Source organism: Carettochelys insculpta, chromosome 19 (assembly GCF_033958435.1).
Source record: "Carettochelys insculpta isolate YL-2023 chromosome 19, ASM3395843v1, whole genome shotgun sequence".
NCBI lineage: Eukaryota > Metazoa > Chordata > Testudines > Carettochelyidae > Carettochelys > Carettochelys insculpta.
In genome coordinates this window covers 2,561,618-2,589,569 of record NC_134155.1, presented here as the reverse complement: position 1 = coordinate 2,589,569, position 27,952 = coordinate 2,561,618, and the positions used below count along the sequence as shown (strand labels likewise).

General features: G+C 66.7%; 1 protein-coding gene across 16 annotated transcripts in view; it reads right to left on the bottom strand.

Annotated features, from left to right (window-relative positions):
- Window positions 1-27,952, bottom strand: part of MYO18A (myosin XVIIIA) — a 106,482-nt gene that overhangs the window by 40,259 nt on the left and 38,271 nt on the right. For 7 of the 16 annotated variants that reach the window (XM_075013408.1, XM_075013409.1, XM_075013410.1 and 4 more), the window contains exons 3-20: window positions 26,476-26,532; window positions 21,729-22,337; window positions 18,224-18,301; window positions 16,678-16,713; window positions 14,331-14,418; window positions 12,853-12,962; window positions 12,564-12,740; window positions 11,961-12,171; window positions 11,540-11,682; window positions 8,689-8,789; window positions 8,238-8,301; window positions 7,659-7,803; window positions 4,658-4,831; window positions 3,848-3,938; window positions 3,244-3,436; window positions 2,159-2,245; window positions 1,599-1,740; window positions 1,054-1,213 (exon numbers count right to left, since the gene is read on the bottom strand). In XM_075013408.1, the coding sequence (XP_074869509.1) occupies window positions 1,054-1,213; window positions 1,599-1,740; window positions 2,159-2,245; window positions 3,244-3,436; window positions 3,848-3,938; window positions 4,658-4,831; window positions 7,659-7,803; window positions 8,238-8,301; window positions 8,689-8,789; window positions 11,540-11,682; window positions 11,961-12,171; window positions 12,564-12,740; window positions 12,853-12,962; window positions 14,331-14,418; window positions 16,678-16,713; window positions 18,224-18,301; window positions 21,729-22,337; window positions 26,476-26,532 (2,666 nt within the window). Of the gene's footprint in view, window positions 1-1,053; window positions 1,214-1,598; window positions 1,741-2,158; window positions 2,246-3,243; window positions 3,437-3,847; window positions 3,939-4,657; window positions 4,832-5,321; window positions 5,505-7,658; window positions 7,804-8,237; window positions 8,302-8,688; window positions 8,790-11,539; window positions 11,683-11,960; window positions 12,172-12,563; window positions 12,741-12,852; window positions 12,963-14,330; window positions 14,419-16,677; window positions 16,714-18,223; window positions 18,302-21,728; window positions 22,338-22,850; window positions 23,134-26,475; window positions 26,535-27,952 lie in introns of those variants that run through there. The other 9 variants (XM_075013406.1, XM_075013407.1, XM_075013411.1 and 6 more) reach the window with 8 other exon arrangements.

Sequence of the window (27,952 nt, the reverse complement as noted above, 5' to 3'; positions counted from 1 at the left end):
GGCAGCGCAGAGAGCCCATGGGCTGGAAGCAGAGGCTGCCCTGCCCCGTCAGCAGCACTGCACACACGTCCCACAGCGGAGACGGCTCAGACTCCCGTGATGCCCTTCGGCACCCACTGCAGTGCTGTACGGCTGCGCTGGGCGTTACAGGCAGGCCCACCCACCAGCCCCCAGCAGACATGGCAGCTACAGGGCTGCAGAGAACTCACTTTCCAGAGAGCCTCCTGGGCCCTGTAACCAGCACTGCAGCTGGTGCATCTGTCACATGGGGCTGTCTGTGGCCAGAGGCTGTGGCTTCAACTCCGCCCAGCTGGTGGCAGAACGGCAGCACCCAGCCACTGCCCCTGCACTGCTCCAAAAAGAGCAGCTCTTTCTGCCCTGCAGAGCAGCGGCTGCTGGCGTCCAGGGAACGGCCCAGTGCCCAGCCCAGCACCCAGCTCCTCCTGCTCAGCAGCAGCTGCTGGCATCCAGGGCACAGCCCAGCTCTCAGCTGCCCCAACTCAGTAGCAGCTTCTAGGGGATGGGAAATAAAGATTTCGCCTTTCTCAGGGCATGTCCCATCCTGGCAGAGCAGCGTCCTTGTGCTCAGAGACCCCAGCCTCCCTCTTCCCCTCTCCCGCCAGCACCCCTCCGCTGCTTGTGATGGGGTTCAGGGGTCCCCCTGCACTGCACCCCGTCCGCTGGCAGGAGTGACTCTCACTCAGCAGGTACAACAGGAGATTTACTAGGCAACAGATGCCCAGTTTCTCACAGAAGCGTCAGTACAGCAGTCAGAGACAGTCCTTCCAACCCGTCCTGGGGAGAAGACCCCGAGGGGTGCCCCTCTGGGGTGTAGCTTTCCCTCTCCTCCGGCTGGCTGCCTTCCAGCTCTCTCTTCCCCTAGCCTCTAACTGCCATCCCCTGATTCAAAAACCATCTCGGCTCCTCCCTCCTCTTTGTTCAGGGCAGAGGTGTTACCTGCCACTTGTAGCCCCAGGGTCATCCTTAGCCATTGTGCTCAGCGACACCAGCCTCCCTCTTCCCCTCTCCCACCAGCGCCCCACCGCTGCTTACTTCTGGGAGTCCTGCAGCAGGGCGCAGGCATTCTGCGCGGCGGGGTTCGGCCGGACGTACTGCAGCCAGCCTCTGGCGTCGTACTCCACCCAGTTGGTCCCATAGCTGTGGCCCAGGAAGAAGTGCTGTGGCTTGTCACTTGGCAGCAATGGGCTGTGTCCTAGAGGGACAGGAACCTCCTCAGTGAAGCAGCTCCCAGAGAGCGCCCCACAAGCCAGGTACCTGGTGGGGAACCTTCCCCCGGCCAAGGGCTGCAAGGCGCAGACAGGTCTGCTCAGAACCTCCCTGAGTCCCCAGCACTGCGATCCCTGCCAGGCGAGCCAGGGTAACCAGCACGGCACAGCATGCTCCGCCAGGCAGAGCTGCCAGCCCTGGAGACGGGGTGTCTGGGCCACGGCTCTCGGCATGCCCGAGCCCAGGCAGTGCAGCTTTGCGGAACAAAGGGACCCAGCTGGGTGGACGCCTCACTCGATTGTGTGCTGGGGAGAGCAGGGAACGGGGAGGAGGGAGCATTGGGCCAGGCCAGCTGCAGACACCCCCCTTACCTTTCTTCTCCCCCTCCTTGGGCCCATAGTAGGCAAAGAGCCGTTCCAGCAGCGTGTCCTCGCTCCCTACAGGCTGCAGGGCCTCTTCCTCCAGCAGCCACAGCAGGCCCCGGGCCTCATCCGTGCGGGCCAAGGAGCGCACCTGCAGACGGGCCAAAGCACACGTCAGCGGCTGGGTGTGCGGCACCGTCAGCGTGCCCCCAGCAGAGGAAAGGCGCTGAGGGCGGCTCTCTCTGGGCTGGCCTGGCCCTGTGAGGAGCAGTCAGAACGAGCAGCCCAACAACCGACTCCCTGCTTCGCACCCAGCCAGTGACTGCCACGCGGACAGGGGCGGGTGGAATCAGCGCGTGATGCTCAGAGAGATGCCCCTGCCCCCTGCGATGCCAGGGCTGATGCTGCCGGCAGTAGCCCCCACTGCCCTCCTGCAGGAGGAGCCGCAGGTTTCCCTGGCGCACTCAGGGCTCACGCGGGAGGCCCAGACAGAGTGCAGCTGGCTGGTCAGCTCTGGGGCCAGGCCGCAGGTGGCAGCCGGGCTCGACGTTCACCCCGGGGGCGCTTACCAGTGCTTGGTGGGAGGGCTGGTCTACAACGGCTACAGAGCCCGATGCGCTGGGCTCTGCATCATCTAAGGCAAGCTCTATGCTCTCCTAGGGACAGACAGACTAAGGTTAGCGCTGGTGTGACTAAGATCATGGTTACAGGCTGGCCAGTGCACGCGTCTCCAGAGCCCACAGGGCTTTCCCTGGAGATGCAGTGCCCTGCGAGGCCGCAGCTGGGGCAGGAGAGGGGTGCTGGGGCAGGGCAGCGTTGTGCACCATCGGGGGGTGAGCTGAGGGCTCGGCTGTCGTCATGCCTGGGGATGCTGCCCTGTCCCCAGCAGGGAAGGCAGCGCTCAGCCTCCCAACCCCCCGCCAGGTGTGAAAGGAGTGGGCCCCTGGCAGTGCCCGGGGCGGGCTCCTGAGGCCAGGTGACCTGGCTCCAGGCAGTGGAGGGGCAGCATCTGGGCGAGGGCCCTTGGTCACCAGGGAAGTGAGGCCACAGCCTCCCAGGGGCATGGGGCTCAGCTGGGGAGCCATCTGCATCAGACCTCCAGGCCTGGCGAGTCCACCAGAGGCTGGGTCCAAGGCCCAAACACCAGCCGCCCAGGTGTGATGGCCTCCCCAGGCCGGATTCACACCAGGGCCCTGCCCCACCTGGGAGCTCTGGGTTAGCTGGGCTGTGCACCGCCTTTGCAGCCGGGTCTTGGCCCAGTTAGGCCCCCACAGCAGGGCCAACACGACTGGCTCTACTCACTGGGCAGAGCTGCTCCTGCTCAGCTTGCCAGGAGCCAGCCCTGGGCCGCTGCGGGGTGCCTGCCACATAGGGCTGCTAGCAAAGCCCAGCGGGCCCATCCCAGGGGAGCCCCTGCTCCCCGAAGCAGCAGTTCTGAGCTGGGGTTAGCTGCACCCTTCTAGCGGGGCTGCCCGAGCCCCCAGGGTTAGAAAACAGCTGCGGTCTAAGAGCTGCCCCCACAGAGAGGGGAGAGCTGCCCAACGACCTAAGGAGAGGCCTCCCCTGCCGGCCACATGCCCTCTGCAGCTGTGGGCCCCTCCGCGGAGGGGGCTGGCCCAGCCCAGCCTGGGCCCCACCAGCCCCTGGGCAATACCTCCTTGTATCGCTCCAGCTCCTGTGTGAAGGTGCGCTCGTGGAAGAGCGCCTGCAGCCGGTCCTGTGCATAGTTGTGGCACAGCTCCTCGAAGGTGGCCCCACGGCTCTGGCTCGCCAGCTCAGGGTTCTGGAAGCCCGGGGTGTCCACCAGCATCATGGAGCACAGGGTGTGCTGGCTGGACTTGAGCGCTCTGTACGCGGGGGTAGAGGGTCAGGACACGCCGGGCTCAGTGCAGGGCTGGGCCGGCCACTGCTCCCAGCTCCACCCGGCTCGCCCCGGGCCTCCCACGGGAGCACCGGCTGCAGCCCCAGGAAGCTGAATGCTCCCGCCCCGATCCCAGCCCCAGCTGCCGGAGGGAGTCGCTCTCCACGCCCTCCTGCCACTCGCCCAGGCCTGGAGCACACAGCAGGACTGTGGCGGCTCAGGCTAGGGGAGCACGCCGGACAGGGTCCCTGCCCCGAGGGGAGGCTGGCACACTGGCAGCTGTGCCTGACCGTGGGGCCCAGGGCCGGCCCCCCCAGCAGCAGGCCAGCTGGGTGTCCGGACTGCCCCAGCCAACGCTCGCCCCCTGTGGTGTCTCGGCCCCAGCGCTGGCACCTACCTGTTCAGGAGCGAGATGAGCAGTGTGAAGAGCTCAGCGTACAAGCCTGAGGCCAGGCCTTCCAAACACTCCAGGGCCGTCAGCTTGGGGCCTGGGAGGAAGAAACAGCCCCTGAGTGAGGGAACGTGCCCCGTGCTGGACGGCTAAGGACCCCGCCCGTGGCCAGGGCTGGGCTGGCTGCCCAAGAGCAACCATGGGCCGTGTGAGACCCCAGGGCGGCGGGCGGTCTCATCGCCACAGCAGGGGGCTGGAGCTAGTCCAGCACTCCACCGACCCCCCACTCAGTGGGCAGCCTCTGTCCCTGCCTCCCAGCGGGGCCCACGCCAGGGTCCGGGTCCCTGGGAAGCTGCTGCGAGCAGCGGCTGATCCGGAGGAGCCCGGGGTAGGACTGAGGCTGTCAGGAGAGGGGCCGGACTGGGGGCCCTCCACCATGCTCCACAGCCTGTCCTGTGCCCGGCTGCTCCGTGCGGGGGGGGGCTCCGTGCTGGGCCGGGCGAGAAGCGGGAGCCCAGGATTCAGCATGTCCAGTGAGTGGAGCCAACCTGGGCCGCAGCTCCCACGGCTCCTGCCTCCTCGTAACGTCACTCGGCCCATGGAACAAAACCCAGGGGCAAAGTGACATGCCCAGGGCTGTGCAGGGAGTCTCGTATGCCAGGGCAGTGTCTAACCACTAGCCCCTGCTTCCTCTCCTGCTGGGCTACCCACAGACCCCAGAGGGTGCCAGCCGCAGAAAGGCAGACGGTGGGGGGACGGAAGCCCCTCGCCCAAGGCCACTGGCTGCCCTCCCCCCACGCCCACCATGCCCCATACCTAAGCCATCTCCCACGCTGGCTTCCTCAGGCCCCTGGCGGAAGGACATGGAGCGCTGCAGGCTGCCTTTGGGCTGGTGCTTGAAGATGGCGGATGACAGCTCCTCCAGGCTGCAGCCCAGCAGGTAAGCCGCCTTCTGCGCCCACTCGTGCCGGGCAAACTGCTTCCGTCCAGCTAGGGGGAGGGAGAGCGTCTCTGTGCAGGGAACACAGCGGTTCCCAGCGTGCTGGGGCTGTCTGGGGTCCCGTGCAGGACTCCTCCAGGAGCAGCGAGGCCGGGGGAGAGTCACTGCACGAGGCGTCTCCTTGCAACCAGGTGCAGCCCGGCCCCTCTCCCCACCGGCGGCTGAGCGCCCTGCGGGTGGGACCAGGAAGCTGGACATGCTGCCAGGCTGGGCTAACACAGGGGACCCTGGTGCTCTTCCCCCCAGCCGTGCATAGGGGGGACCGGGGGCACCTGCCTGGCTGAGAGGGTAGGAGCCTGTTCTGCTGAGGGGCCCTGGATCCTGGCCAGTCTGGGCATTAGAGGGTCCCTCGAGACCCCCTGCTGCCGCAGAGAAGCAGGGGAGCTGCCAACGCCCCCGGCCCGGGGAACACGGGAGGCCTGGCACAGGGCGGGAGCGAGCGAGTTAATGGGAACACGGGGGACGCGTGAGGGGCTTTACCTTCGTCGGCGTCTGCATTGCAGGGACGGCATGCACCATGCAAACAGAAACAGGGGTTAGAATGCAGCCGGGAGAGCAGCCGCCCAGGGTGGGCCGGCAGCCCCCTGGTAAGCGTGCCAAGCTCCCCCCCACTGCTCACGGACAGACAGACGCAGACAGACATGGACACCCTCCCCTCCCTGGAGTCATGCAGCCACATGGGGCACCCACCCCTGCCTGGCTACCCGCCTTTCTGCTCCTCCCTCTGCCCTGGGCTGCCCCCAGCCAACCTGGGGCAGAGCTGGGCCTACAGCCCCACACAAGCAGGCACTCGCCCCTCCTCTCATCCGTTGCAAAGGGCCCTGCGCCTGGCTACAAGCCTCACACTGACAACGCAGCCCTCACAGCTCCCAGGGCAAGCGGCAGGTGTGCTTGGCAGGCCCTGGCCCAGGGGCCTTCTGCAGGCGGCAGCGTCTCTAACTCCAGCCCCAGCCCCGGTGCAGCCATCCCCTCCTGCCACGCCTCAGAGAGGCGAGAGCCCGGCTTTTCGCCTGGGGCAGAGGACAGGCAGGTATCTGCCCAGGCATGCAGCCAAGCCCTTCCCCGGCGAGGGGAGACGGCTCCCATCCCTGCACACGAATGGTCACCCTGTGCCAGCCAGGCTCTCCCTGTGCCGAAGATGAGCCACTGGCTACCTCCCCGCAGGCCTCACACTCAGCGCCAGCCCAGCCTTGCCTGTACCCCCAGCACGAGCATGCCGTGCTCCCTCCCAGTCGGGGAGCAGGGACGCTGGGGCTGGAGCCAGGGCGGTGCAGCCAGCCCTGCACCAGGCCCCAAGCTTGATGGGCAGCTGGCAACTTCGCTTGTCAGTGAGGACAGCTGAGAGCTGGAGACAGACAGGCGCTGGAGAGGAACCCGGCCTCTCCGGAAGCATGCCCTGAGGCACCTGAGCACGGGGCTCAGAGCAGACGCCGCTGCCCAGCTGTGACGTCACTGGCTTTTAAAATGAACGAACGTCTCAGCCATGACTGCAACCACGGCCCTCGCTCTGCACCAAATCACAGGCCGAGTGAGACGGCTACTTGAAAGCTACTGAGCCACTCGGCCCGTTGGTGCTGCGGCGTGTGCGGCTGTGCCACGCCTGCGTGGGATGGGTTCTAAGTATCGTCCCGGCGCTTGCGGCTGGAAGACGCAGTCGGAGGTGTGCCAACAACCATGGTGACGGGGTCCCCAGCCAGGCAGAAACAACGAGAAGTCCTGGGGCACTTTATAGACTGACTAAGATATTTTGGAGCATGAGCTTTTGTGGGCAAAGATCTGCTTCAAGCAGGTCTTTGCCCACAAAAGCTGATGCTCCAAAATATCGGTTAGTCTATAAAGTGCCCCGGGACTTCTTGTTTTTGAAGCTACAGACTAACTCGGCCCCCTCTCTGACACTAGCCAGGCAGAGCCGCACTGATTCCAATCCACGTCTCAGGGATTACCTGGGGCCGTGCAGTCTGGCAGGTGGCCAGGGGCAGAATGCCCCCAAAAGGACATGGCCAGGGGACCTGCTCATGCGATTCTCCATTGCAAACAGACTCCCAGCCAGAGGGACAAGGGATTTCCCTCCATGGGGCACAGGTATGAAGAGGTCCCTACAGTTCCTCCACCCTGTGTCCAGTACGCAGGCGGCAGGAATGTCTCCCCTCTGCACTGAGCCTGACTGCACAGCCGGTCCCGCCCGACAGAGGTTGTATTCCAGAGAGGATTACGATAGCTGCCTATTCCATCTGCTGCAGCCTGCACCAGGACTTTGTGATGGATGTATGTCATTTGACCACTGTAACAACCTTTCACGCCCCCTTATTCTTTCCTTCTTTCTCTCGCTAACCCTGTGGAGTTCAGATGCTAAGGACTGGCCCGGCGTGCTGTTTGGGTGAGTTGTAAGTGTATGTTGACCTGGGGATGGGGATGGGCCTTGGGCACTGGGCAGACCAGTGTGGATGTGGTGAGATTGGTTTTCATAACCCCTCACCTGTGTCAGGAGGGGCCTGGCTGGGGCACCAGGGAAGCTGGCGTGCCTGAGGGATTTTCTTGTGTGACCCCTGGCCGGCCAGTAAGGCCGCAGAGATGCTCCTTGAGCCTGGCTTGGTGCCTTCCAGCGACTGAGGTTTTGCCCAGGCTTGGCTCACTTAGCAGTGCACCAGGAAACCTCCTACGTTACACAAGGCCCTGCAGAAGGACTAACCCCAGGAGGGTTGCGGAGCGACCTCCCTGGCACTGCCCTGCTCATGGGACACAGCCCGGCGAGCTCCCTGCACCAGCAGTGCACTGAGTGCCGCTGCCACAGGCTGCGCAGACAGGAAAATTTGTTACCTTTGGTGGCTCCAGCTGCCCCCAGGTGGTAAATGGCCCCCAGGACGAGCCAGAAGGCCTTCTGCTCCTCGCTGGAGATGCCCAGCACCTTCATGGCAGCCTGCAGCTTGCTGAACTGCTGGGCTGCTTTCTGCTTCTCCTCTGGCTGGGGAACAAGGGAACACAGCACTGCTGGCTGAGCTGAAGGGATGGCGTTCTCACCCCGCCCCTGCCCCAGGCCTGGCTATCGGGGCAGGGGTACCTGGCCCAGGACAGCGCAGGCACCCCCCAAGGTCAGGCCATCCCCACAGAGGACACGGCCAGGACAGGCTTTAGTTAAGCTTCTAATTAAAAACCTACGTCAAAGGCTAATCCCAGGAGACAGGTGGGGGGAAGAGGAGTGACAGATGGCACCCACGTGACGGAGAGGCCATCCCTCCGGGAAAGGGGGAGACCTCACAGTTGCTGTGCGGCAGCCCCAGTCCCTACCTCACAGGCTGGCCTGGCCCCCAGCCACCCCGCAGCGACTAGGCCAGCCTGGGCGAGGGCAGGCCTGGCACCCTCAGAGCAGCCCACGCCCACACCAGCCCAGCCCATCACCTTGGCCAGCGGCACAATCCCGAACACGTTGGTCTCCGCCAAGTGGCTGAAGTGGAGCTCGGTTCTGTGGGGACACAACGCAGCGTTACAGGGCCGGCGACGCCGACAGGCCCCGCGCCAGGGCTGGCTCCCCCACAGGCCGGATTCAAAGCAGTGGAGGCCCTGCTGCAAGGCACTTCCAGGCCCTGCTCTACCTCTGAGCACTGCTGGCGGCATGGACTCTTGCCACCCCCTGCCTGAGGGGCGGCCAGGCCCCTCTCCAGCTCCCAGGCCTCCCAGCGGCCAAGGCTGGCGCTCTCTCCTTGGGTAAAGTGGTTCCTGGCAAGGGAAGGGCTACCACAGAGTTCTGAGGTCTTCCCGCGTCCAGGCCACCAGGACCCGGTGCCACAGATGGGCAAGATGTGACTGGCACCAACCTGGCCGCCACAGGGGCAGGCGACGCCAGGCTCACCTGAGGGCATTGTCCGTGCCAGCCAGCAGGTAGTAGAAGACATTGAAGGTGGCCTCGCTGGCCGGCCGTCTGGTGACTCGGAGCTTCTCCAGCAGCATCGTCTGGGGACAGAAGGGAGACGTGGGGCAGGGCAGTGGCACACTGCTTGAAAACACAGCCCAAAGGTGCCAGCTGCCCGGCAGTGCACAGGCCCAGCTCTGCTCCCCTGGACTGGCCACCCCGCCACAGACAGGCCAATGCACCTTCCCTCCCACAGTTACCCCCAGCAGTGACCCCTGCAAGCCCAGCACCCGGGCAGCCGCCCGGGACAGACTCAGGGGCCGCCCAGCTGGCCGGCAGCGGTTCTGTGGGTGGTGCACAGCCGCAGACCCCTCAGTGCGAGTCACACGACGTATCCTGTACATGGAGAGAGAGAATCAGAGGGAACCGTGCACTTCGGCTCAGGGGCGGGTGGCGCCCCAAGGCAGGGGCTGCCTGTGTCTAGCCAGTGCCTGGCATTCCGGGGCCTGATGCCCTTCGGTGCTACCCTGTGATAAGTGGGGGTGAGGGTCTTATCCCAGGCTAGGCTGCATGTTTCTCCTGTCCTGCAGTAATACCAGGTGGGTGCCTCAGTTTCCCTGTGCCCAGTGGTGAAGAGCGTTTCTGTGCAATGGCTTCTCACAGGTCACAAAGGCCCTCCAGGCACTTTGTAACCCAGGCAGCCAGGTGACACCTACCCCCCCACCCCCCCCAGACAGCACACAGGTGGGAGGAGGGGCCTGGCTGGTGTGAATGGGAACTGGGCTGGGGAGTGGGGCAGTCTGGGCTGGCTGGAGAGGAAGGGAGGGGACCAGGGCCGGGCCCGGCTCAGGGACCCCTCTGGGCCCCTCTCCCCAGGGTGGATGGTGCTGACGGCTGCTGGTCCCTGTGCTGACCCGTCTGTTCTGCGTTGTGTCCCTGTCGCCTGATAACCTCCTGTTCTCCCTGCTGGGCGAGAGTCACCTCTGCCTGCGGGCTGGGCACAGGGGCTGGGGACCCCCCACGAGCCATAACCATCTACTCCCAGCTTGTCTCCAGCAGGGCCTTGTCAGCAGCCTCTGTGGCAGGTAAAATCCCAGTCCTGCTGGGTGCCAAGCCTCCCCGGGCTGCCTGGCGGACGGCTGAGCGATGCTGGTCTCCCAGCCAACGACTGCCTCCAGCCCACGCCCACAGTGACACGCCAATGGGCTGAAGCTGCCTCTGCCACGTCTACCACCACCAGGGGCTCTCCTGGGGCACCTGACAGGACAGACTCTACAGAGCCCCCGAATCCAGCCCCTGCGGGGCTCAGCAGACTCCCGGCACCCGGGTACAGGGTGGTCTGGGCTGATGGCCAACACCTGTGCTCCCCTCACCATGCCGGGGCCAGGAGAGACACCGTGTGAGCGGCTCTACCTGCGCGGGAAGGGAATCCCCCGCCGGCCGTGCCCCAAGGACACCGACGCTGCCGGTACAGCCCCATAAACAAGGCCAATACCCCCGCCATGCACCCCGACCAGCGCCCCTGCCGCGCACCCCCGCGCCCTGCCCCACACCCCGACCAGCGCCCCTGCCGCGCACCCCCGCGCCCTGCCGCGCTGCCACCGCACACCCCGACCAGCGCCCCCGCGCCCTGCCTCACACCCTGACCAGCGCCCCTGCCGCGCTGCCACCGCACACCCCGACCAGCGCCCCTGCCGCGCACCCCCGCGCCCTGCCCCACACCCCGACCAGCGCCCCTGCCGCGCACCCCTGCGCCCTGCCCCATACCCCGACCAGCGCCCCCGCGCCCTGCCTCACACCCCGACCAGCGCCCCTGCCGCGCACCCCCGCGCCCTGCCCCAGACCCCGACCAGCGCCCCCGCGCCCTGCCTCACACCCCGACCAGCGCCCCTGCCGCGCTCCCCCGCGCCCTGCTCCACACCCCGACCAGCGCCCCCGCCCCGCTGCCACCGCACACCCCGACCAGCGCCCCCACGCCCTGCCCCATACCCCGACCAGCGCCCCCGCGCCCTGCCTCACACCCCGACCAGCGCCCCTGCCGCGCTGCCACCGCACACCCCGACCAGCGCCCCCGCGCCCTGCCTCACACCCCGACCAGCGCCCCTGCCGCGCTCCCCCGCGCCCTGCTCCACACCCTGACCAGCGCCCCCGCCCCGCTGCCACCGCACACCCCGACCAGCGCCCCCACGCCCTGCCCCATACCCCGACCAGCGCCCCCGCGCCCTGCCTCACACCCCGACCAGCGCCCCTGCCGCACTCCCCCGCACCCTGCTCCACACCCCGACCAGCGCCCCCGCGCCCTGCCTCACACCCCAACCAGCGCCCCTGCCGCGCTCCCCTGCACCCTGCCCCACACCCCGACCAGCGCCCCCGCGCCCTGCCTCACACCCCAACCAGCGCCCCCGCCCCGCTGCCACCGCACACCCCGACCAGCGCCCCCGCGCCCTGCCTCACACCCCGACCAGCGCCCCTGCCGCGCACCCCCGCGCCGTGCTCCACACCCCGACCAGCACCCCCGCCCCGCTCCCACCGCGCACCCCGACCAGCGCCCCCGCGCCCTGCCCCCACCGCGCACCCCCACCAGCGTCCCCGCGCCCTGCCCCACACCTCGACCAGCGCCCTCGCCCCACAACCAACGCCCTGCACTGAGCACCCCTGCCCTCATCCAGCGCCCACGCCCTGCACCGCGACCAGCAGGGATAGCTCCAGCTCCGACCTGGAGGAAGGGGAGCTCTCCATGCCCGCCGGGCGCCTGGCTGCTGCTCAGACTACCCAAAGGAGCTCCCCGTGTTGGGGGTGCTGCACTCAGCCCAGCCCACGAGTCTGCTGGAGATGCCCGGCTCCCTCTCACCTGGATGGACGCTGAGGCCACCTGGCCGGCCTGGTCAAAGTCCAGCGAGACGATCTGGGAGAAGCGGGTGGCGCTGCCATTCATGCCGGTGCTGCAGTTACCGAAGGCCTCCAGGATGGCGTAGAGCGCCTGCCACTTCTCCACTGCAGGGACAGGGCCAGGCCACAGGGCTGCGTTAGCCACCCAGCAGGTGGCTCGGTGTGCCCGCGGGGCCGGGGTGGGACGGGACGGGCAGCAGGAGGGCAACCTCGCCCTGGTCCAAGCTGCGCCAGGAAGCCATGCCCGGAGCGGGGCCGGGCTGCTCCCCAGGAGCACGCAGCCGGCTGGGCTCCAGAGCGCCGGGAAGGGCCTCCCAGGCTGCAGAGGGCAGGTCCGTGCGCGCCTGTGCCCAATGGCCTGGCAAGGCCGGCTGGGCGCTCACCTGAGAAGACCTTGCCCGTGCTGCCGGCAATGGTGGCCAGGTACTGCACCAGGTGCTGGCAGCTGGTGGTCTTGCCGCTGCCGCTGCTGCCCAGCAGGACGACCGACTGGTCCTGGCGGCTCATCAGCATGGCGCGGTAGGCGGCCTGGGCCACGGCGTAGATGTGCGGAGACATGTCTTCCCTGCGGCACCCTTTGAACATGTGCATCACCTGCGGAGAGCGGGCAGGGCTGGTGACCTGGTGCAGCACGGGGGGCGGCCGCTCCTCTCCTCTCCTCTCCAGCCCCAGCCCATGGGCAGGGTCCTCCACTCCCTGCCAGCCCGCCCGCCCCGCCTGCGCACGAGAGGCTCCTTCCTGTGCCGGCAGGCAGGAGCAGAAGGCGCCTCCAGCCTGCCGCCAAGACCTGCGCCTGCCCCTTGCCATGTCGGGAGCAGCGGTGCGCTGGCTGGCCGGGGAAGCCCGCAGACACCCGGCAGGGCAGCACGGCCGTGCCCGTTACAGACAGACAAGCAGGGGAGGCTGGTGTCTGCCCAGAGCCAGGACCACCCTTCCTGGGGCTCTGTCCCGGTGAGGCCCCGTGCACCGCCCAGGCTGGCGCTTACCTTCTCGGAGTACATGGACGGGGGGCTGCGTGGGTTGATGACCAGCATGGTGGGCCCCGCGTAGGTGTGGATCAGGTTCCCGCCATAGCGCTGGCGCAGCGTGTGCAGCACGCTGGACTCGTTGAGATAGACGAGGCTGGCCAGGTCCTCCACCCGGTCGCAGGACGGAGGGTTCGCCTGGACGGGGAGAGGCCGGGCAGCGTCAGGCCGGGAATCCCAGCCCGGCCAAGCCCGCGGGCCCTCAGCTCCCGGGCAGCCACCCAGCCAGAGGCAGCGCCCGGGGTCCCACCTTCTCCACATCATCCTCGTCCACTTCCAGCACAGCCCCGTCATGGTCCAGCTTCACCTTCACCTTCCCCTCGGGCAGCAGGCTGGCGTCCTGGGCTCGCAGCTGGCTCGCTGCCAAGGGAACACACGGCATGGGCCAGCTCCCCGCCCGTGCACGGGGACACGCTGACACCTAGTGGCCAAGCTCGGCACAGGGGCCCGGCAGATCCCACGCACCGAGCGCGGACAGATCCGCCCAGCCACGTCTCCTGCACCAGCTGCAACCCTGGGCGCCCGCCGGGCAAGCCAGGGGCCTTGCTGGTCACCAGTGGTCTGCCCGAGCCTGAGCACAGCACGGAGGGTGGCACTCACAGGGGGCAGGCGTGCCGCTCTCACACTGCCAGGGGGGCATGGTGACACCTTCCGGAGCCTCTGTCATTGGCAGGTCAGAGCCAGGCCAGGGCCGCCCCCGCTCGCCCGTGTGACAAAGTGGGGATTTTATTCTCTGAGTTAGACTGCACGAGTTTCCCACTGTCCTGTAGTAACCAGGTGTGTGCCTCAGTTTCCCTAGGCAGGGCATCGGTGCAGTTGGACACCAGAGGTCATGGAACGTGGGGGTCGCTGGGCTCCTGCCCCCGCCCGTAGGCAGAGGTGACTTGCACTCAGCAGGGAGAACAGGAGGTTACCAGCCGACAGGGACACAGCGCAGAACAGACAGGTCAGCACAGGGACCAGAAGCCGTCAGCACCATCCATCCTGGGGAGAGGGGCCCAGAGGGGTCCCCGAGCCGGGCCCTGGTCCCACTTCCTCCCTCTCTGAACCCCTCCCCCAGCTCAGCTCCAATTCCCACCAGCCAGGCCCCTCCTCCCGCCTGTTCCCGGGGAAGGATGGGGCTACCTGGGTTACAAAGGGCAGGGAGGGCCATTGTGACGTCTCATCACGTGGAAACTCCCTGCCCACTGTGCACCGATGCTGTGCCAGGGACACAGAGACACTGCGCCCTGGTGCTGCTACAGGACAGTGGGAGACACAGGAGCCTATGGCGAGGAACAAACCGACACACGCCGCACTTCTCCATCAGCTGGGGATGGCAGCAGCGGCATGATGACCCCTCCCACGTACCAACCACCCTGCTCCCGCCTCTGCCCTGCTTCCTGGGCAGGCAAAAGGTGTCAGGTGGCTGCCTAGGTTACAAAGGCCACGGCAGGCCAGGGCCCATGTGCAAGGCGCGATCACACCCAAACGCCCATCTCCAGCTACGCACTGAAGCTGTGCCAGGGACACTGAGGCACCCCCCCACCCCACCCGGCGTTGCTGCAGGACAGCAGGAAAGACATGCAGCATAACAAGGGGAACAAAAGCCCCTGATCCCCATTGTCACAGCAAGCAAGCAGAGCTCTGGGGAGCTGCAAGGGGGCTCTGTGAGCAGCCACAGTCCTACCCCAAGGACACCAGAGGGCAGAGCCCCAGGGAAGGGAAGGATGACACCCCCCAACTCACCCAAGGAGAAACCATCCTTGTGGACCAGCCAGACCTTGTCCGTCTCATACCAGGCCTCCTCAGCAGCAATCTGCTCCTCCGTCTTCGCCTGCAGAGCGAGGAGAGGGGAAGAGGTCACAGCAGGGATGGGGGACTGGACTGGCCCAGGCCACCAGACTCCAGCACCGCCTCCCCTGCCCCGCCGGGTGCCCCATCCCCCAGGGCAGCAGGGCCCTGGGGCTGTATGAGCAAGCCCAGCCCTGTCCCAGAGTCCCCCAGGGAAGAGCTCAGACCCAGGGCGCCGGTCTGCAGGCGCCATCCCAGGAGCCTGGCAGAGCCTTGTGCCACTCAACCAGCGTAGTCCGCACGCCAGCAGCTCTCAGAGCACCCACCCCGCCCGAGAACACGGCGCCCCTCCCTGCAGAGCCAGAGAAGGGACAGCCCTACACCTCCAAGCCACGAGAACAATGCACGACCCTGGCCCCCCACCCCCCAGCAGGGCAGCACCAGAGTTCAGCTCCGCAGAGCAGGCACAGCCGGAGAGACTGAAGTGCCTGGCCTCTGGGATGACTGAGGGGCACAGGGCCCAGCTGGCACCCGGGGCAGGAGTCGTCCCCAGGGCAGAACGGGTGGCTCCTGGGAGAGGGGACTAGACAGGCCCAGGGGCTTTCCTCGCCGCCCTGGCTCACGCACACAGGCAGGGCGGAAGGGAGCGGCATGCCAGCTCACCACCCAGGCAGGCCCCCTGCCCCTTCAAGCCACCTGCGACAGGGTAATGGTCAGGCGGCCAAACCTGGCGTGGCCATGGGGGCGCTGGCCACCGGTCCCTACCGATGCTGACAGGTCAGAAGGGAAGCAGGGAGTGAAGGGTTAATGGCCTCTCCCCTCCCACCGCAGGCCCCCAGAGCAGGGGAAGCAGCTGAGAAGAGAGACTGAAGCTGCCGGGGCACTGCCCCTCCCAGCGCGCTGCCCCACTGCACCTGCAGGAGGGTCGGGGGTGACCAGGCTGTGGGCAGGGTGCCCGTGCCATGTCCGGCAGCCCCAGCCCTGCTCCGCAGGGTGCACTTAACAGCTGAGCCCTGCGCATCCCAACCCACTGCACCCCAAGTGCTTGGCTGGGCTGCACCCCTGCCATGGGCATCAGCCTACGGTGCTGCCTCCAGGCCTGGCTCTCCACCTCAACACCAGGGCCTCCCCTTCCCCAGCTAGCCATCGCACCAGCACCTGGGAGCATGAGAGAAGCAGCACCCCCAGCTGGCAGGTGAGGGCGGGAGGTTGGGTGATGGAAGGAGGAACGTGCAGGAACTCTCTCTCTCCCTCTCTCTCTCTCACACACACACACACACACACACACACACACACACACCTCTCTCCCCCCAGCACTGCTCAGGTCTGCGCGTGCACGGCGCAGGGTCTGAGCCAGGGAAGTGACCAAGGCTCCCTGACACGGATGGCGCAGCGCCCTGAGCGCAGCCAACCCGGCCATCCGACCAGGCGGCCCCGGGAGCCCACAGGTTTCACTGCTGACCACCCAGGGGCAGCACAACGTGCACCTAGGCTGGGGGGCAGCGGCGGAGCAGGGCGCAGTGGCTGGTCTCAGGTCTGGCTGCCCAGCCTGGTGTTGGTCTCCCGGCCTTTCGCAGGCAAGGAGCAGGCCACGCGCTGGCCCCTGGCCATTCAAGTGCACCTAGGAGGCCCAGGACTCCTGGGTTCCGCACTCAACCATGCCCCAAGCCAGTGAGTAGCCCTGGGCCAGCTGTGCCCTGGCACAGGGCTCTGTGATGTGGGACGTGTGGCTGGCTAGGGTGTTACTCAGCGGGTGAGGGCCCAGCTGATGCTCAAACGCAGCCCTCTGCCAGGACACAGCCAAGGTCCGTTCACGCGCCTGGGACTCCCCAGCAGCCCCCCACGCCTGCGCTGCTCTGCATTCAGCTGCACCCTGCATGTGCCCGGGCACCCCTACTCTGCCGGGCCCACACCCAGGGCAGAGCCACGCCCCACAGGCCCAGTCTGCCTGCAGCTGGGTGCACACGGGCAGCACCCAGCCAGCAGGAGTCCCCACCAGCAGCCCTACAAGCCCAGGGAGGCCAGTCGCCAGCCACGCAGGCCAACGCAGCCATCTGGTGCGGGAGGTGGGTGGCCGCTTCCTCTCCACATGCCGGGCTGCCGGCGAGCAGGGGGTATTCGGCTGGTGCCCCGGGAGCCCCTGCCCAGGGCGGCCGGGTTACCCCAGGGCTCCAGCGAGCAGGGGGAGAAGCCTTACACTCCAGCAGGAGGCACGTGCACACACACCAGCCCAGAGGCAGACGGCCGACGGCAGGAGGTCCCCAGCGGAAGCAGAGCGCTCCTGCGGGCCGGGGTACAGTACCTGACTCTGGGAGGATGGGGAGGCCCCAGGCTCCAGCTAATGGCAGCATGGCAAGAGGAAGAAGGAAAAGAGAGGGTGAGATCAGCAGAGAGGCAAAGGAAACCCCTGGCCGGCCACCCCACGCGGAGCAGGCGAGCAACTGCCGAGGCCCAACCCCCAGCAATGGCCAGCCGCCCACTGCTCGGCCCACCCCTCCCCACGGCTGTGGGGCACTCACACCCCTCAGGCCACCACAGCTCCCCAAGCTAACCCCCCACAGCGTTGGGTAGCAAGAGCGCCCTGGGCTGGCCGCCAAGCCAGGGCGGCAGCAACTGGCTCTGCCCCGCGCCCAAGCCCCTTGGCCGACAGCAGGGCAGTCCAGCCACGAGGGAGCCGAGCAGGGCAGGGGGCTAGGCCAGGCTGGGTCTGAGGCGGGGGACTGCCGATGGCTTGGCAGAGCGACCGTGCCCTTCACACCCTGTACGGCTGGGCCGGGCCAGGATGGGCACTGCCGATGGCTTGGCAGAGCGACCCTGCCCTTCACATCCCGTATGGCTGGGCCGGCCTCCAAGCCCACAGGGCCCACTGAACCCAGCCAAGCCCTGGCTGGGCAGCCCCATGCACTCTCCTGGGGGCAGGGGCAGGAGTCCCCAGTTACGAGTAATCTGTGGCACTGCTCCTGGGACTGAACACGCCCTGCCCACACGTAGCCCCAGGGAGCACCGCACAGCTGGCAGGTGCCCCCAGAGCCCCCCTCAATGGCTGTGGATGAGGCCCCCCGGGGCCAGCAGGCACGGACAGCCCCGTGGGCACCCAAGGACGCCGCGCTTCCCCCTCCAGGCTGCAGAGCAATGCAGCCTCACCGCGATGCCCCTCACTCTGCATACAGAGCAAGTCAGCCAGCAGGGCCCCTCCCACGGGCAGTGTGGTCCACCACCACGCTCGCCCAGGGAAGGCTCAGGGGAGTGACCCGGGGGTCCCACTCTGCAGGCAGCGGAGCCACTGGAGAGACTGCACTGCAGCCAATGGCCTCACGGCCATGCCCAGCTGGAGGCCAGGGACCCATGTGCACCCTCCTGTCTGGGCTGGAAAAGGGGCGGCCTCCCCGCCGAGCACCCCGGGCGCCTGGGCTAGCTGCCTCAGGGGGACTGGTGCCACACCCTGCAAACAGCAAGGCCAGAGGGTTTGCAGGCAGACTCCTGTCACCACTGCAGCCAGCTGGGGAGGGCTGTGCCCGAGGGCAGGGGCTCCAGCCCACAGCTCTCCACTGGCCTCTCCCTGGACAGTGACATGGGAGTAGCAGACCTGCTACAGTCGCTGCACTGCAGCCGGGGGGCAGGACATCCGGACGGCTCCCAGAGGCGGCCTCCCCGCAGCCACCCCCAGGCCCGCGGGAAAGCTACGGGAAGCGGCAGGGAGGGCACCTGCCGCTTGCGCAAGAGACGCTCCCAGGCAGCCGGCCCCGACGGAGGGGAGCGTCCCAACCGCTCCCACACACACGGGGCACAGGCGGGGGCAAAGCCGAGAGGCGCGTGCACAAGGCGTGTACGATGACACTGGGCATTACAGATGCCATGAAGATCCTCTCCAGCCTCCTGTGCGCTTCCTCCGCCGGGGTCAGCTGGGAACTGGGGCCCGAGGCAGCCTAAAGGGCAAAGCAGCATTAGCGGCGCTCGGTGCTGCTCACGCCTGGGCAGGCGGCTGGGGAGTTACTGGGTTTGCGGGGAACAGGCCAAGCCCCAGTAAGCAGGGGCCTGAGCCCGCACTGGGCAGAGCGAGGCGCCTGGCGGAAGCTGGCGCGTCCCTCTATCTAGTGATCCGCCCCGCGTCTGGAGCCGGGAGCGCTGGTGCTAAGCTTGCAGCTGAGTGTGGGTCTCCGGAGAGCAGTCGGGGGGTGGCACCAGGTACCGCAGCGCTCGGCTCCAACCCACGGCCCCCGAAAGTAGCTATGGGCGCATGAAGCACATTGCCACGTGACGCCCCACTGCCCACCTGCTCCTAGCCGGGGAGGGACAACAGGCACAGGTCTAACAGGGACCCTGAGACCCCCCAACTTTCTCTTCCATCTCCAGCCTTCAGCCCAGCTCCAGGAGCATCTCTGCTCTGCGCTGAGCTGAGCCAAGCCTGGGAAAAGATGCACTCCCTGGACGGTTGCACCTGGGCTGCAGCCTGCCTGAGCCCTGGGGCTGCGTGTGCAGTGCGATCGCTCCAACAGTCCTGCTCACCCTGGCCTGTCCTCCTCTTTGGAAACAGCCCTTTAGCTCTTCGATTCTACAGCAGCACGTCCGACAGCCACTCGAGCAGCCCCACCCTGTGCTGTCCTCCCCCTCATTCGCCACAGGCCCCCCTCCATCCACGGAGCCAGGCCACGGGCCCCGCGCAAACCGCCAGCGACTCACCAGAGCCACATGAGCCGCGGGCGGAGAGGATGACACTGGGGTGCACGCACGGCACCGGCGGAGGGTGCTCCATGCGGGCAGCTCCTGGCCACACCGCGGTGGCCGGTTCGCCACGAGGCGAGTGGTGAGCGGGTAGGACCCCGCGGCTGTAACGGGCTGGCCTGGCCCGGCGTGCTGTGGGGGTGAGACCTAAGTGTACCCTGACCTGGTGCAGGGCAGAGCTGGTCGGCTGTGGGGAGATTGGTCTCATAACCTCACCTGTGTCAGGAGGGGCCTGGCTGGGGCACCAGGCACTCAGAGCCTGAGGGGTTTGCTGGTGTGACCAGCTGGCTGGAGGGACGGGTTCAGGGCCCTTGAGGGAGGACCCCAGTGAGGGCTGTATGTTGCCTGGTTTTAAAGCAATTCATTCCGGTCTGGCTCTGCACCGTGCCTGGAGAAGCCTCCCATATCACACAGGGGGCTTGGCCCAAGAACCAGGGCAGCAGAAGGCAGCCGGGGAACCAGCTGGCGCAAAGTGCCAGGGGCCCTCAGAGGTGGCAACCAATGCACGGCCTCGGCTGCCGCGCTGGGGGGAGAGGGCTGGGGCAGCCTCTGCCTGTGCTGGGCACTGAGCGGCCAATGCGTGTGCTGTGTCCTTCAACACCGCACGAGCTCCCACCTCACCACGCGCCCCCGGCTCCGCAGGCTCCTCTCCACTACCGAGAGCTCCCGGCGTGGGGACCCGACCCACACCAGCCCCGTCCAGGCAGAGAGCAGAGCTCCCTTCCTCGGCACTGGGGCAGGATTTGGCCAGCTGCTGGGGAAGCAGGAGGGGGCTGGAGGCTCACTGGGTCCCGTGTGGCGGCAAGCCAGACTAGCAGGGCTAGCCGCTCACCGGCCAGCGCCCAGGACAGCTCAGCTCAGAGCTCCGCTCACGGCCGCAAGCAGAGGCTCCTTTGGATGCCAGCAGAGTCGGCAGGCGCTGGAGAGCAGCGACACCAGAGCCAAAGGCCTGCGCTCGCCAGCAGCGGCCCGAGCACGCAGCCTGTGCAGGCACCCCTGCCCTGCAGGAGAGGCTGGAGCCAGACGAGCTGCCCTGCAGGCAGAGCTGCCAGCCACCACACCCCCACCATGCCAGGGACTAGCGCCCACTGTTTCCTGTAAGCGGAGCAAAGCCGGCCCGGCTGATCGGCACAGCGCCCGCAGCTAGGGCCTGACTTTCTGCTGGTGGGGCACATTGACAAGCGCCTCGGTGCACCTCAACCTGTGCTCTGCCCCCGGGGGGAAATGTGCTGGTGACCCCAGCAGTACCGTGCAGGGGTGGGGAGGGGAGGCTGCTGTCCCACTAGCACGGCCCCAAGAAACCAGCAGCCACCCGGCTGCACCCAGGAGACACAGGGCAGGGCCTGGGGGCTCCCACTCGGAACCAGCAAGGCAGCAGGAACAGCAGGACTGCACCCAGCGCCATGGGCAGGAAGGGACCCCGGCTCCCGCCGCAGCACCCCGCTTGCGCCTGGGCTCAGAACAGCTGGCACAGGGCGCAGGAGCCCCAAGCACAGCCCAGCTGGAGGATGGGGGCAAAGCCCGCAGCAGCACGAGCCCCTTCTAATGCAGCGCCTGCCACAGCTGCTTGGCAATGGGGTGTGAGCTCTGGCCCTCCGACACAGGCCCCGCAGAGCCGGGAGGGGAGGTCCCGCTGGAGCCCAGCCCCTCTCTGTACCTAGCCAGCCAGGGGAACACACAACTCCTGCAGGCCCCGGGCCTGGCACGCAGCCTAGCGGGAGCCAGCCCACTTGTCAGGACAGGCCTGGGGCAGTCTCTGGGCACAGAGCAGCAGCACCAGTGCCCAGGCCTGGGAACACTCAGGACAGATTCAGTGAGCTGCTCACACCAGGCACCTGTCCCCAGGCAGGTTGGAAGGGGCAGGTCCTCCCAGAAAACACCAGGCACTCTGCCAGGCTCAGCACACAACGCGGAGACGGACCCAGCCCCCAGCGCCGAGCCGCATGCCAGCCTCGCATGCACACCGCACTCGCAGGCAGGGGTAGGAGTGACAGGCCCCGAGCACACGGCACTTGTGCATGGCCAAGTCCCCAGCACTGAACAGACCAGGCCGCGTGCCAGCCACGCACGCCGCACTCGCAGGCAGGGGTAGGAGTGACAGGCCCAGAGTACACGGCACTTGTGCACAGCCCGGCGCCCAGTGCCCAACAGAGCCAGGCCGCGTGCCGGCCACGCACGCCGCACTCGCAGGCAGGGTGAGGAGTGATGTGCACAGCCCAGTCCCCAGCGCCCAACAGAGCCAAGCCACGTGCTGGCCACGCACGCCGCACTCGCAGGCAGGGTGAGGAGTGATGTGCACAGCCCAGTCCCCAGCGCCCAACAGAGCCAGGCCGCGTGCTGGCCACGCACGCCGCACTCACAGGCAGGGTTAGGAGTGATGTGCACAGTCCAGCCCCCAGCGCCCAACAGAGCCAAGCCACGTGCTGGCCACGCACGCCGCACTCACAGGCAGGGTGAGGAGTGACAGGCCCAGAGCACACGGCACTTGTGCACAGCCCAGCGCCCAGTGCCCAACAGAGCCAGGCCACGTGCTGGCCACACACGCCGCACTCACAAGCAGGGTTAGGAGTGACAGGCCCAGAGCACACAGCAGTGCCAGGCATCACATCAAGTGCACGTCCTTGTGCGTACCTTGTCTGGGCTCAGGCCAGCTCCTGCCTGCGCTGGCTCTGCTGCGGGGTCAGGGCTGGCCACCGGCCCGTTCTCCTCGGCAGGGACTGGGCAGCCAGCCTCAGGGTCCCTCGCCAGCAGGGGCATCCGCACCTCCGGAGGTTTCTCCTCCTCCTGCTTCTCAGCCGGCCCGAGGCGAGGCCGGTGCTGTTTGGTTTTGCCGCGGGACATCAGACTTCGCAGCCCCACTGAGATCTCGTCCTTGGGGCCCGTCTCTGGGGAGGCCACAGGCAGTGGAGGGGGGGACCCCACCCTCGGCAGCGCCGTCTCTTCCTGCTTGGCTGGCTGGGGGGACTTCCCGGCTCTCCCCGGCTCCCGGGCGCTGCCAGAGTCCTCACCAGGCAGGACTTTGCGCACCACCTTGCGCACCACCCGCACCACTCTCCTCCGGGACAGGCCCTGGCTCTCCTCTGCCAGGGGTGCCAGCGGCTCCGCCGTGGCAGCCCGGGGCTGGGCGGGAGCTTGGCAGGGTGGCTGGCTCGTGCCATTGAGCAGAGGCTCCGGGCTCTCCGCAGGGGCTGGGCTTCGGGCGGTGGGCGAGTCGTCTCTCCCTGCACTGGGGTTTTCTGACTAGTTACAAACACAGGAGCACGTTACTGGAGGGCAACCGCTGAGCGGGAGACAAGACCCCCGACCCAAGAGCCTCCCGCATGCCCAGCCCACCCATGCACGTGCATCTCTGCGGCCGCAGATGGGCCAGGCGCTGGGCTCCACCCCACGCCCACTGGCCTCAGCAGCAGCCCGGCCGGCGGCTGCAACGGCACAAGACCAGGCCCTGGCGCTAGACGCCTCAGGTAGAGCCACCGGCTTCCCTAGGCCAAGCCAAGCTGCTCTGAGAGGTCGCCCTGCGGCACGGCTCACGGAGGGCCCCCTAAGGAAGCTGCACCCCCAGCGTGGGTCCAGGGCAGCCGCTGCTCTGGAAGGGAGGGATGCCCCCTTTGGCGGGCGCTGCCGGGGACAGCCTGCCTCGTGCACCGCTGCATTCACCCCACCTCCAAAAGCTTCACCCCATGGCCAGGCCCCCACAAACGACGCGGTCGCTGCACAGCCCCCGGCTACGTGCACCGGGAAAGAGGGTCCCACCTCCTGGCAGGGCCTCCGCTGCCTTGGCGGGGTAGCAGGTGTGGGTTCCACCCGGCCCCGGCTGCGAGCAGAGAGGCAGCAGGAGAAGGAGCCAGGCAGCTGCCAATTCCTTGTCAGAAGGACGCACAACAGGCCGTGAGCTAACTGCAGGTGCCCAGGCAGCTCTGCATCATGGCCGCGGCTGCAGTGGGGAAACCAAATCACCGAGAAATGGAGCCCTGCTCTTCCCCGGCCGCCCGCACGCCCCACGAGCCAGGCCGGGGCACGCGCTCCGCAGAGGTTCCTGCTGGGCCTGTCGGGCTGTTCCCACAGTGCGGCTCACGCTGGTCCTTCTCCGGACAGAGGTCTTCCTGTCCATGCCCAGCCACGCGCCTGTAGACGCTCTGGGCTCTCCCTGGGGCTGAGAGCACCGAGACACAGACCTGTGGCACGGCGTGGCCCTGGATCTGGCAGCCCCTTTGCCTCGAGGTCTCCAGCCGGTGCTGGGGCTGGTATTCCGGAGGTAGGATCAGCAAGAGATGTGCATCGGGGCTCTGCTGCTGCCCTTCCGCAGCTGGCTGGCACCACGCAGCTCCTGTTCCATCGCGCCCCACCGCTCCAGGCCTCCCCTCCAGCCTTGCGCGGGCAGCTTTGCACACCACTGAGCTCCCTGTGCCAGGGCGGGTGGGCTGGGGGGCACCTGGCCAGCGGGTTTGGCCCGGCAGCAGAGGTTCTGCAGCACATTCGCACGCCCAGCCCTTTTCCCAGCCCCCGCTCCTGGGGCGCGCCCTCAATTCCCTCCCCAGCTCCCTGACCGCCGCGTGGGACGTTACCCGCAGGCAGCCCCCAGGCGAGCCCCGATGCTCCCACCAGAAGCACGGCTGCGCCGAAGGAGGGGAGGGACTAGTGAGCAGCAGAGCGCCCGTCAGCGTGGGCAGCCAGGTTAAAGCCGTGGCGCTGGCCCTGTCCTGTGACCCACAGAGGGTCACACACACGGCGAGCTGCGACCCGGGACGATGCCTTAGACTCCCGCACAGACTGCGCCGCAGCACCGCCTGCCCGAGGACGCTGCCGCAAGCAGGAAGGCAGAGCGCCTACCCAACCAGCCTCACTGGGGGCTCCGGCCCCCTCCCAGGGGCGCTGCCCAGGCCCTGCAGGCAGGATGGAGCCTGGAGCACTGAAGGAGCCCAGCTCCTCTCGGGCACCATACTGCTCTGGATCTCCTGCGACCTCTGGGACACGCGGGCGTCCGTGCACCGTGGGCTGAGCCGGCTGCAGGCACCTCACAGGCAAGCTCCTACCTGGCAAGGACAAGCTACGTCCCACCGCCCCGGTCTGCGCGAGTGGCTGCCTGCCAGCCAGCCAGGGAAGAGCACACACAGAATCCCAGGGCTGGACAGGACCTCAGGAGGTCATCTAATCCAGCCCCCACCTAAAGCAGGATCAACCCCCACTAAGTCATCCCAGCCAGGACCTTGTCCAGCCGGGATTGAAAAACCTCGAGGGATGGAGAATCCACCACCTCTCCAGGCAACGCATTCCAGTGCTTCACCACCTCCTGGGGAAAGAGTTTTTCCTAATGTCCAACCTGCACCTCCCCCTCTTCAACTTCAGACCATTACTCCTTGTTCTGCCGTCTGACACCCCTGAGAACAGTTTCTCACCCTCCTCTTTAGAGCTCCCTTCAGGAAGTTGAAGGCTGCTATTAAATCACCCCTAAGTCTTCTCTTCTGTAACCTAAACAAGCCCAAATCCCTCAGCCTATCCTCATAGGTCTTGTGCTCCAGACCCTTAATCATTTTTGTTGCCCTTCGCTGAACCTGCTCCAGCACATCCACATCCTTTCTATACTGGGGGGCCCAAAACTGGACACAATATTCCAGATGTGGCCTCACCAGCGCTGGATAGAGAGAAACAACCACCTCTTTAGGTCTGCTCAAAATGCTCCTCAGGATGCCGTTAGCCTTTTTGACTACAAGGGCACAGTTTACTCATATCCAGCCTTTCATCCACCATAACCCCTAATTCCCTTTCCATCATGCTGCTGCTGAGCCAGTCGGTCCCCAGCCTGTAGCAATGCTTGGGATTCTTCTGTCCCAAGTGCAGGACTCTACACTTCTCCTTGTTGAACCGCATCAGGATTCTTTTGGCCCAGTCCTCCAATTTACCCAGGTCACTCTGGATTCTCTCTCTACCTTCCAACGTATCTACCTCTCCCCCTAGTTTTGTGTCATCCGCACACTTGCTGAGGGTGCAATCCAGTCCCTCATCCAGGTCATTAATAAAGATGTTGAACAACACCAGCCCCAGACCCAAGCCTTGCAGCACTCCGCTTGAAACTGACCTCCATCCAGCTAACAAGCCGCTGACCACTACCCGTCAGGCCCAACTGTTAAGCCACCTTTCTGTCCAGCTTGCAAAGAGGTCAGCAGGCTGCCCACCAGGGATCCACTCCCCCAGCATCAGGGACTCAGCATCAGCTGAGACTGACGCCGCGTGATGCCACTGAAGGGCGAGTGGTCACCGCGGCATGATGGGGGCAGCGTCTCCCAGCTCCACTACCACAGCCTGAGCTCTGCCTCTGACCAGAGCACGGCTCCCTGGACAGGCGGGAGAGGAGGCAGCCCCAGGCCCGATCTGCCAGCCACACGGATCAGAGATCCTGCTGGCTGTGACGGTGGTGCTGCAGCAAAACAGCCCACGGGGACGTGCCGGCACTTGGTAAGATTCACCAGGACCCTTTGTCGCTTCCCCTCCCCTGAGGGATCCCACACCGCTCTTCTGAGCCCCAGGCGGGCAGCCAGCTCTGGGGAGGAGCAGGGCAGAACCAGGGAAGTCAGCATGTGGAAGGGGTAGCACTGGGCCTGGTGGTGCGTGGCTCCGGAGCTCACCGGGCCCGGTATGGCAGCACGCGGCCAGGTGCTCACACCAACCCAACAACCCACCTGACTCTGTGGAGTGGAACCGGGCTCACCCACGGGGACCCGAACTATGGCCTCCACCCAGTAACTAGCAGCCCTGGAGCCAGCGGTGCCCCTCCTGCAGCTCTGCCCCCCGGGCCTGCCCCAGCCCCGGCAACCAGCCACCTGCAGGCAGGAGGGGAGAGCAGCCCCCAGCCCCCATTACTGCTCAGCCCCCCTTGCTCTCAACTCACGCTGCCCACGGTCCCCTCCCAACCCAGAGCCACCAGCACCGGCTCAGGCCGGCCTGTCCCTCCCGCATCTCCCCTGGCCCGTCACATCACCGTCTCCGAGTCACACGCCGTCACCCGAGACAGGAGGCAAGGGGTGCGGGCCTGGCCAGCCAGAGCGGCACACGGCAGACACCCTGAGCACTACCACCTGGCATTCACCCACAGCCGCCTGTCTGGGTGTCCCCAGCTGTCCCAGAGCAGACACCCGGCCCCTGGGCCGCAGGAGAACCGCATCCTCCGTGCTGGACAAGCCCACCCTCTGAAAGGCAGCGCCGCGGCTCTGCTGAACCAGAGGTGCAGCCCCTGGGACCTTGCCCACCCCGGGGCCCTTCCTGTGCCAGCAGCAGCCTGCCCACGGGGCTGTGGGTCTCAGAGCAGGTTGCCTGGGCCTGAGAGTTAGCCCCAGCCGGATAGAACCCACCACACCGGTCCCCCTGCCCCAGGGACACTTACTGCCCCGTCCTCTTTCCCAGGTCTTTTCCCAGACAGTAGTTTGTCCTCGTCCTTAACCTGAGGGGTAAAGAGAGAAGAAGGGCGGGCATCAGTCAGTGCCCTCAGGCGGCTGCCAGGGCACCGCTCACACACCCTTCCCCCTGGCACATCCAGCACACGCGTGTGGCCCAGAGCAGAGCAGGGCGGCGAGGCTGCTCCCAGAGACCTAGGCTCAGGCTGAGGCTGCCCTGGTGCAATTCACGGCTGCATGGCCGAAGCAGGAGCCCTTGGACCTCACTGCTGCAGGACATGGGCAAAGCTCAGTTAGGTTTGCAGCTCACCCCACTTCACGTGAGCACGGGGAGAGCTGGAGGTGACCGCCCGAGGGACGCGCCACACCGTGGCGTGCGCTGGGGAGAACGTTTGTGCCCTCCTCTGTGGCTTAGGGATTCCCTGCCCTTCAAGCAGCCGCAGGGCTGTGGCGGGGGAGAAAGCTGAGAGGGAGCAGCTTCGCCAGAGAGTGGGCTCAGCTGCTCCCAGCCGGTTACATGCCCATGCGCTGTGGCTCGCGTGGCAGCTAGGCCCCCTCAAGCAGCAGGGATTGTATTTGCAGCTGGTGACGTGGCTGGCAACTATAGCCCTGGTTCCCCGCCCCAGTAGGGTTCCCGGCTTTCTGCTTGTTACTCAGTTTAGCTCTGACGACAGAGCTGAACTGCGGAAGAAGCGACAAGCCTGGTGCTCACAGAAGCCAGAGATCAGGGTGGGGAGAGAGCTGGCCGCTCTCAGCTCATCGCACCCCTACTGCATGCTAAATGCCGGCGTCTAATCTCCCCAGCAGCTGGCCCCCTTTGGGAAGCTCCAGCCAATACAAGCGCCTGCCTCTGCCTGCAGTGAGTGGAGCTCCTTTAAACCCAGCAGCAGCCGCAGGTAGCCAAATGTGGAGGAAGGTTCCTTTGTCTGCATGCCTGGACCCTGCCCCCCATCAGCAACCAGGAACCTCTCCTGGCAAAAGCCCCACAGCTCCTCCAACCTCAGCCCATCTGCAGTTTGGGCAATCACCCGACCGAAGTGTGGCCGGCCTAAGGGAGGCAGCCCGGTCCCGGGCCTGCCCTGAAGCCCCTGACACCTGTGGAAAGCCTCCCAGGACTTCCTGGGCCTGGGCTCAGCCCACCAAGAGGCCAGAAAACCAGCAGAGCCTTCCCAGAAGGCCCAGCTCTGGCGCCGGCTCCCGCAGCTTCCCGGGGCAGCCTGACCGGCCGCAGACCGGAGCGAGCATTCCACTCCGCCCAGCCGTCACCGCTGCAGCGCGGGACAGTGGCCGGGGACGCCCGGGGAGAAGTCAGGCACAAGCAGGGCACTCGCTGGATTAGCGTCTCTCACTCGAGCCATGCACTAGTTGGCTTGGACTGGAGCGATCCCCAGTACGGGGAGGGCTCTGTCCCCGCTGCAGCCGCAGCCCCACACGCAGCTGCCGTGAAACGTGGGTGTCCGAATGTAC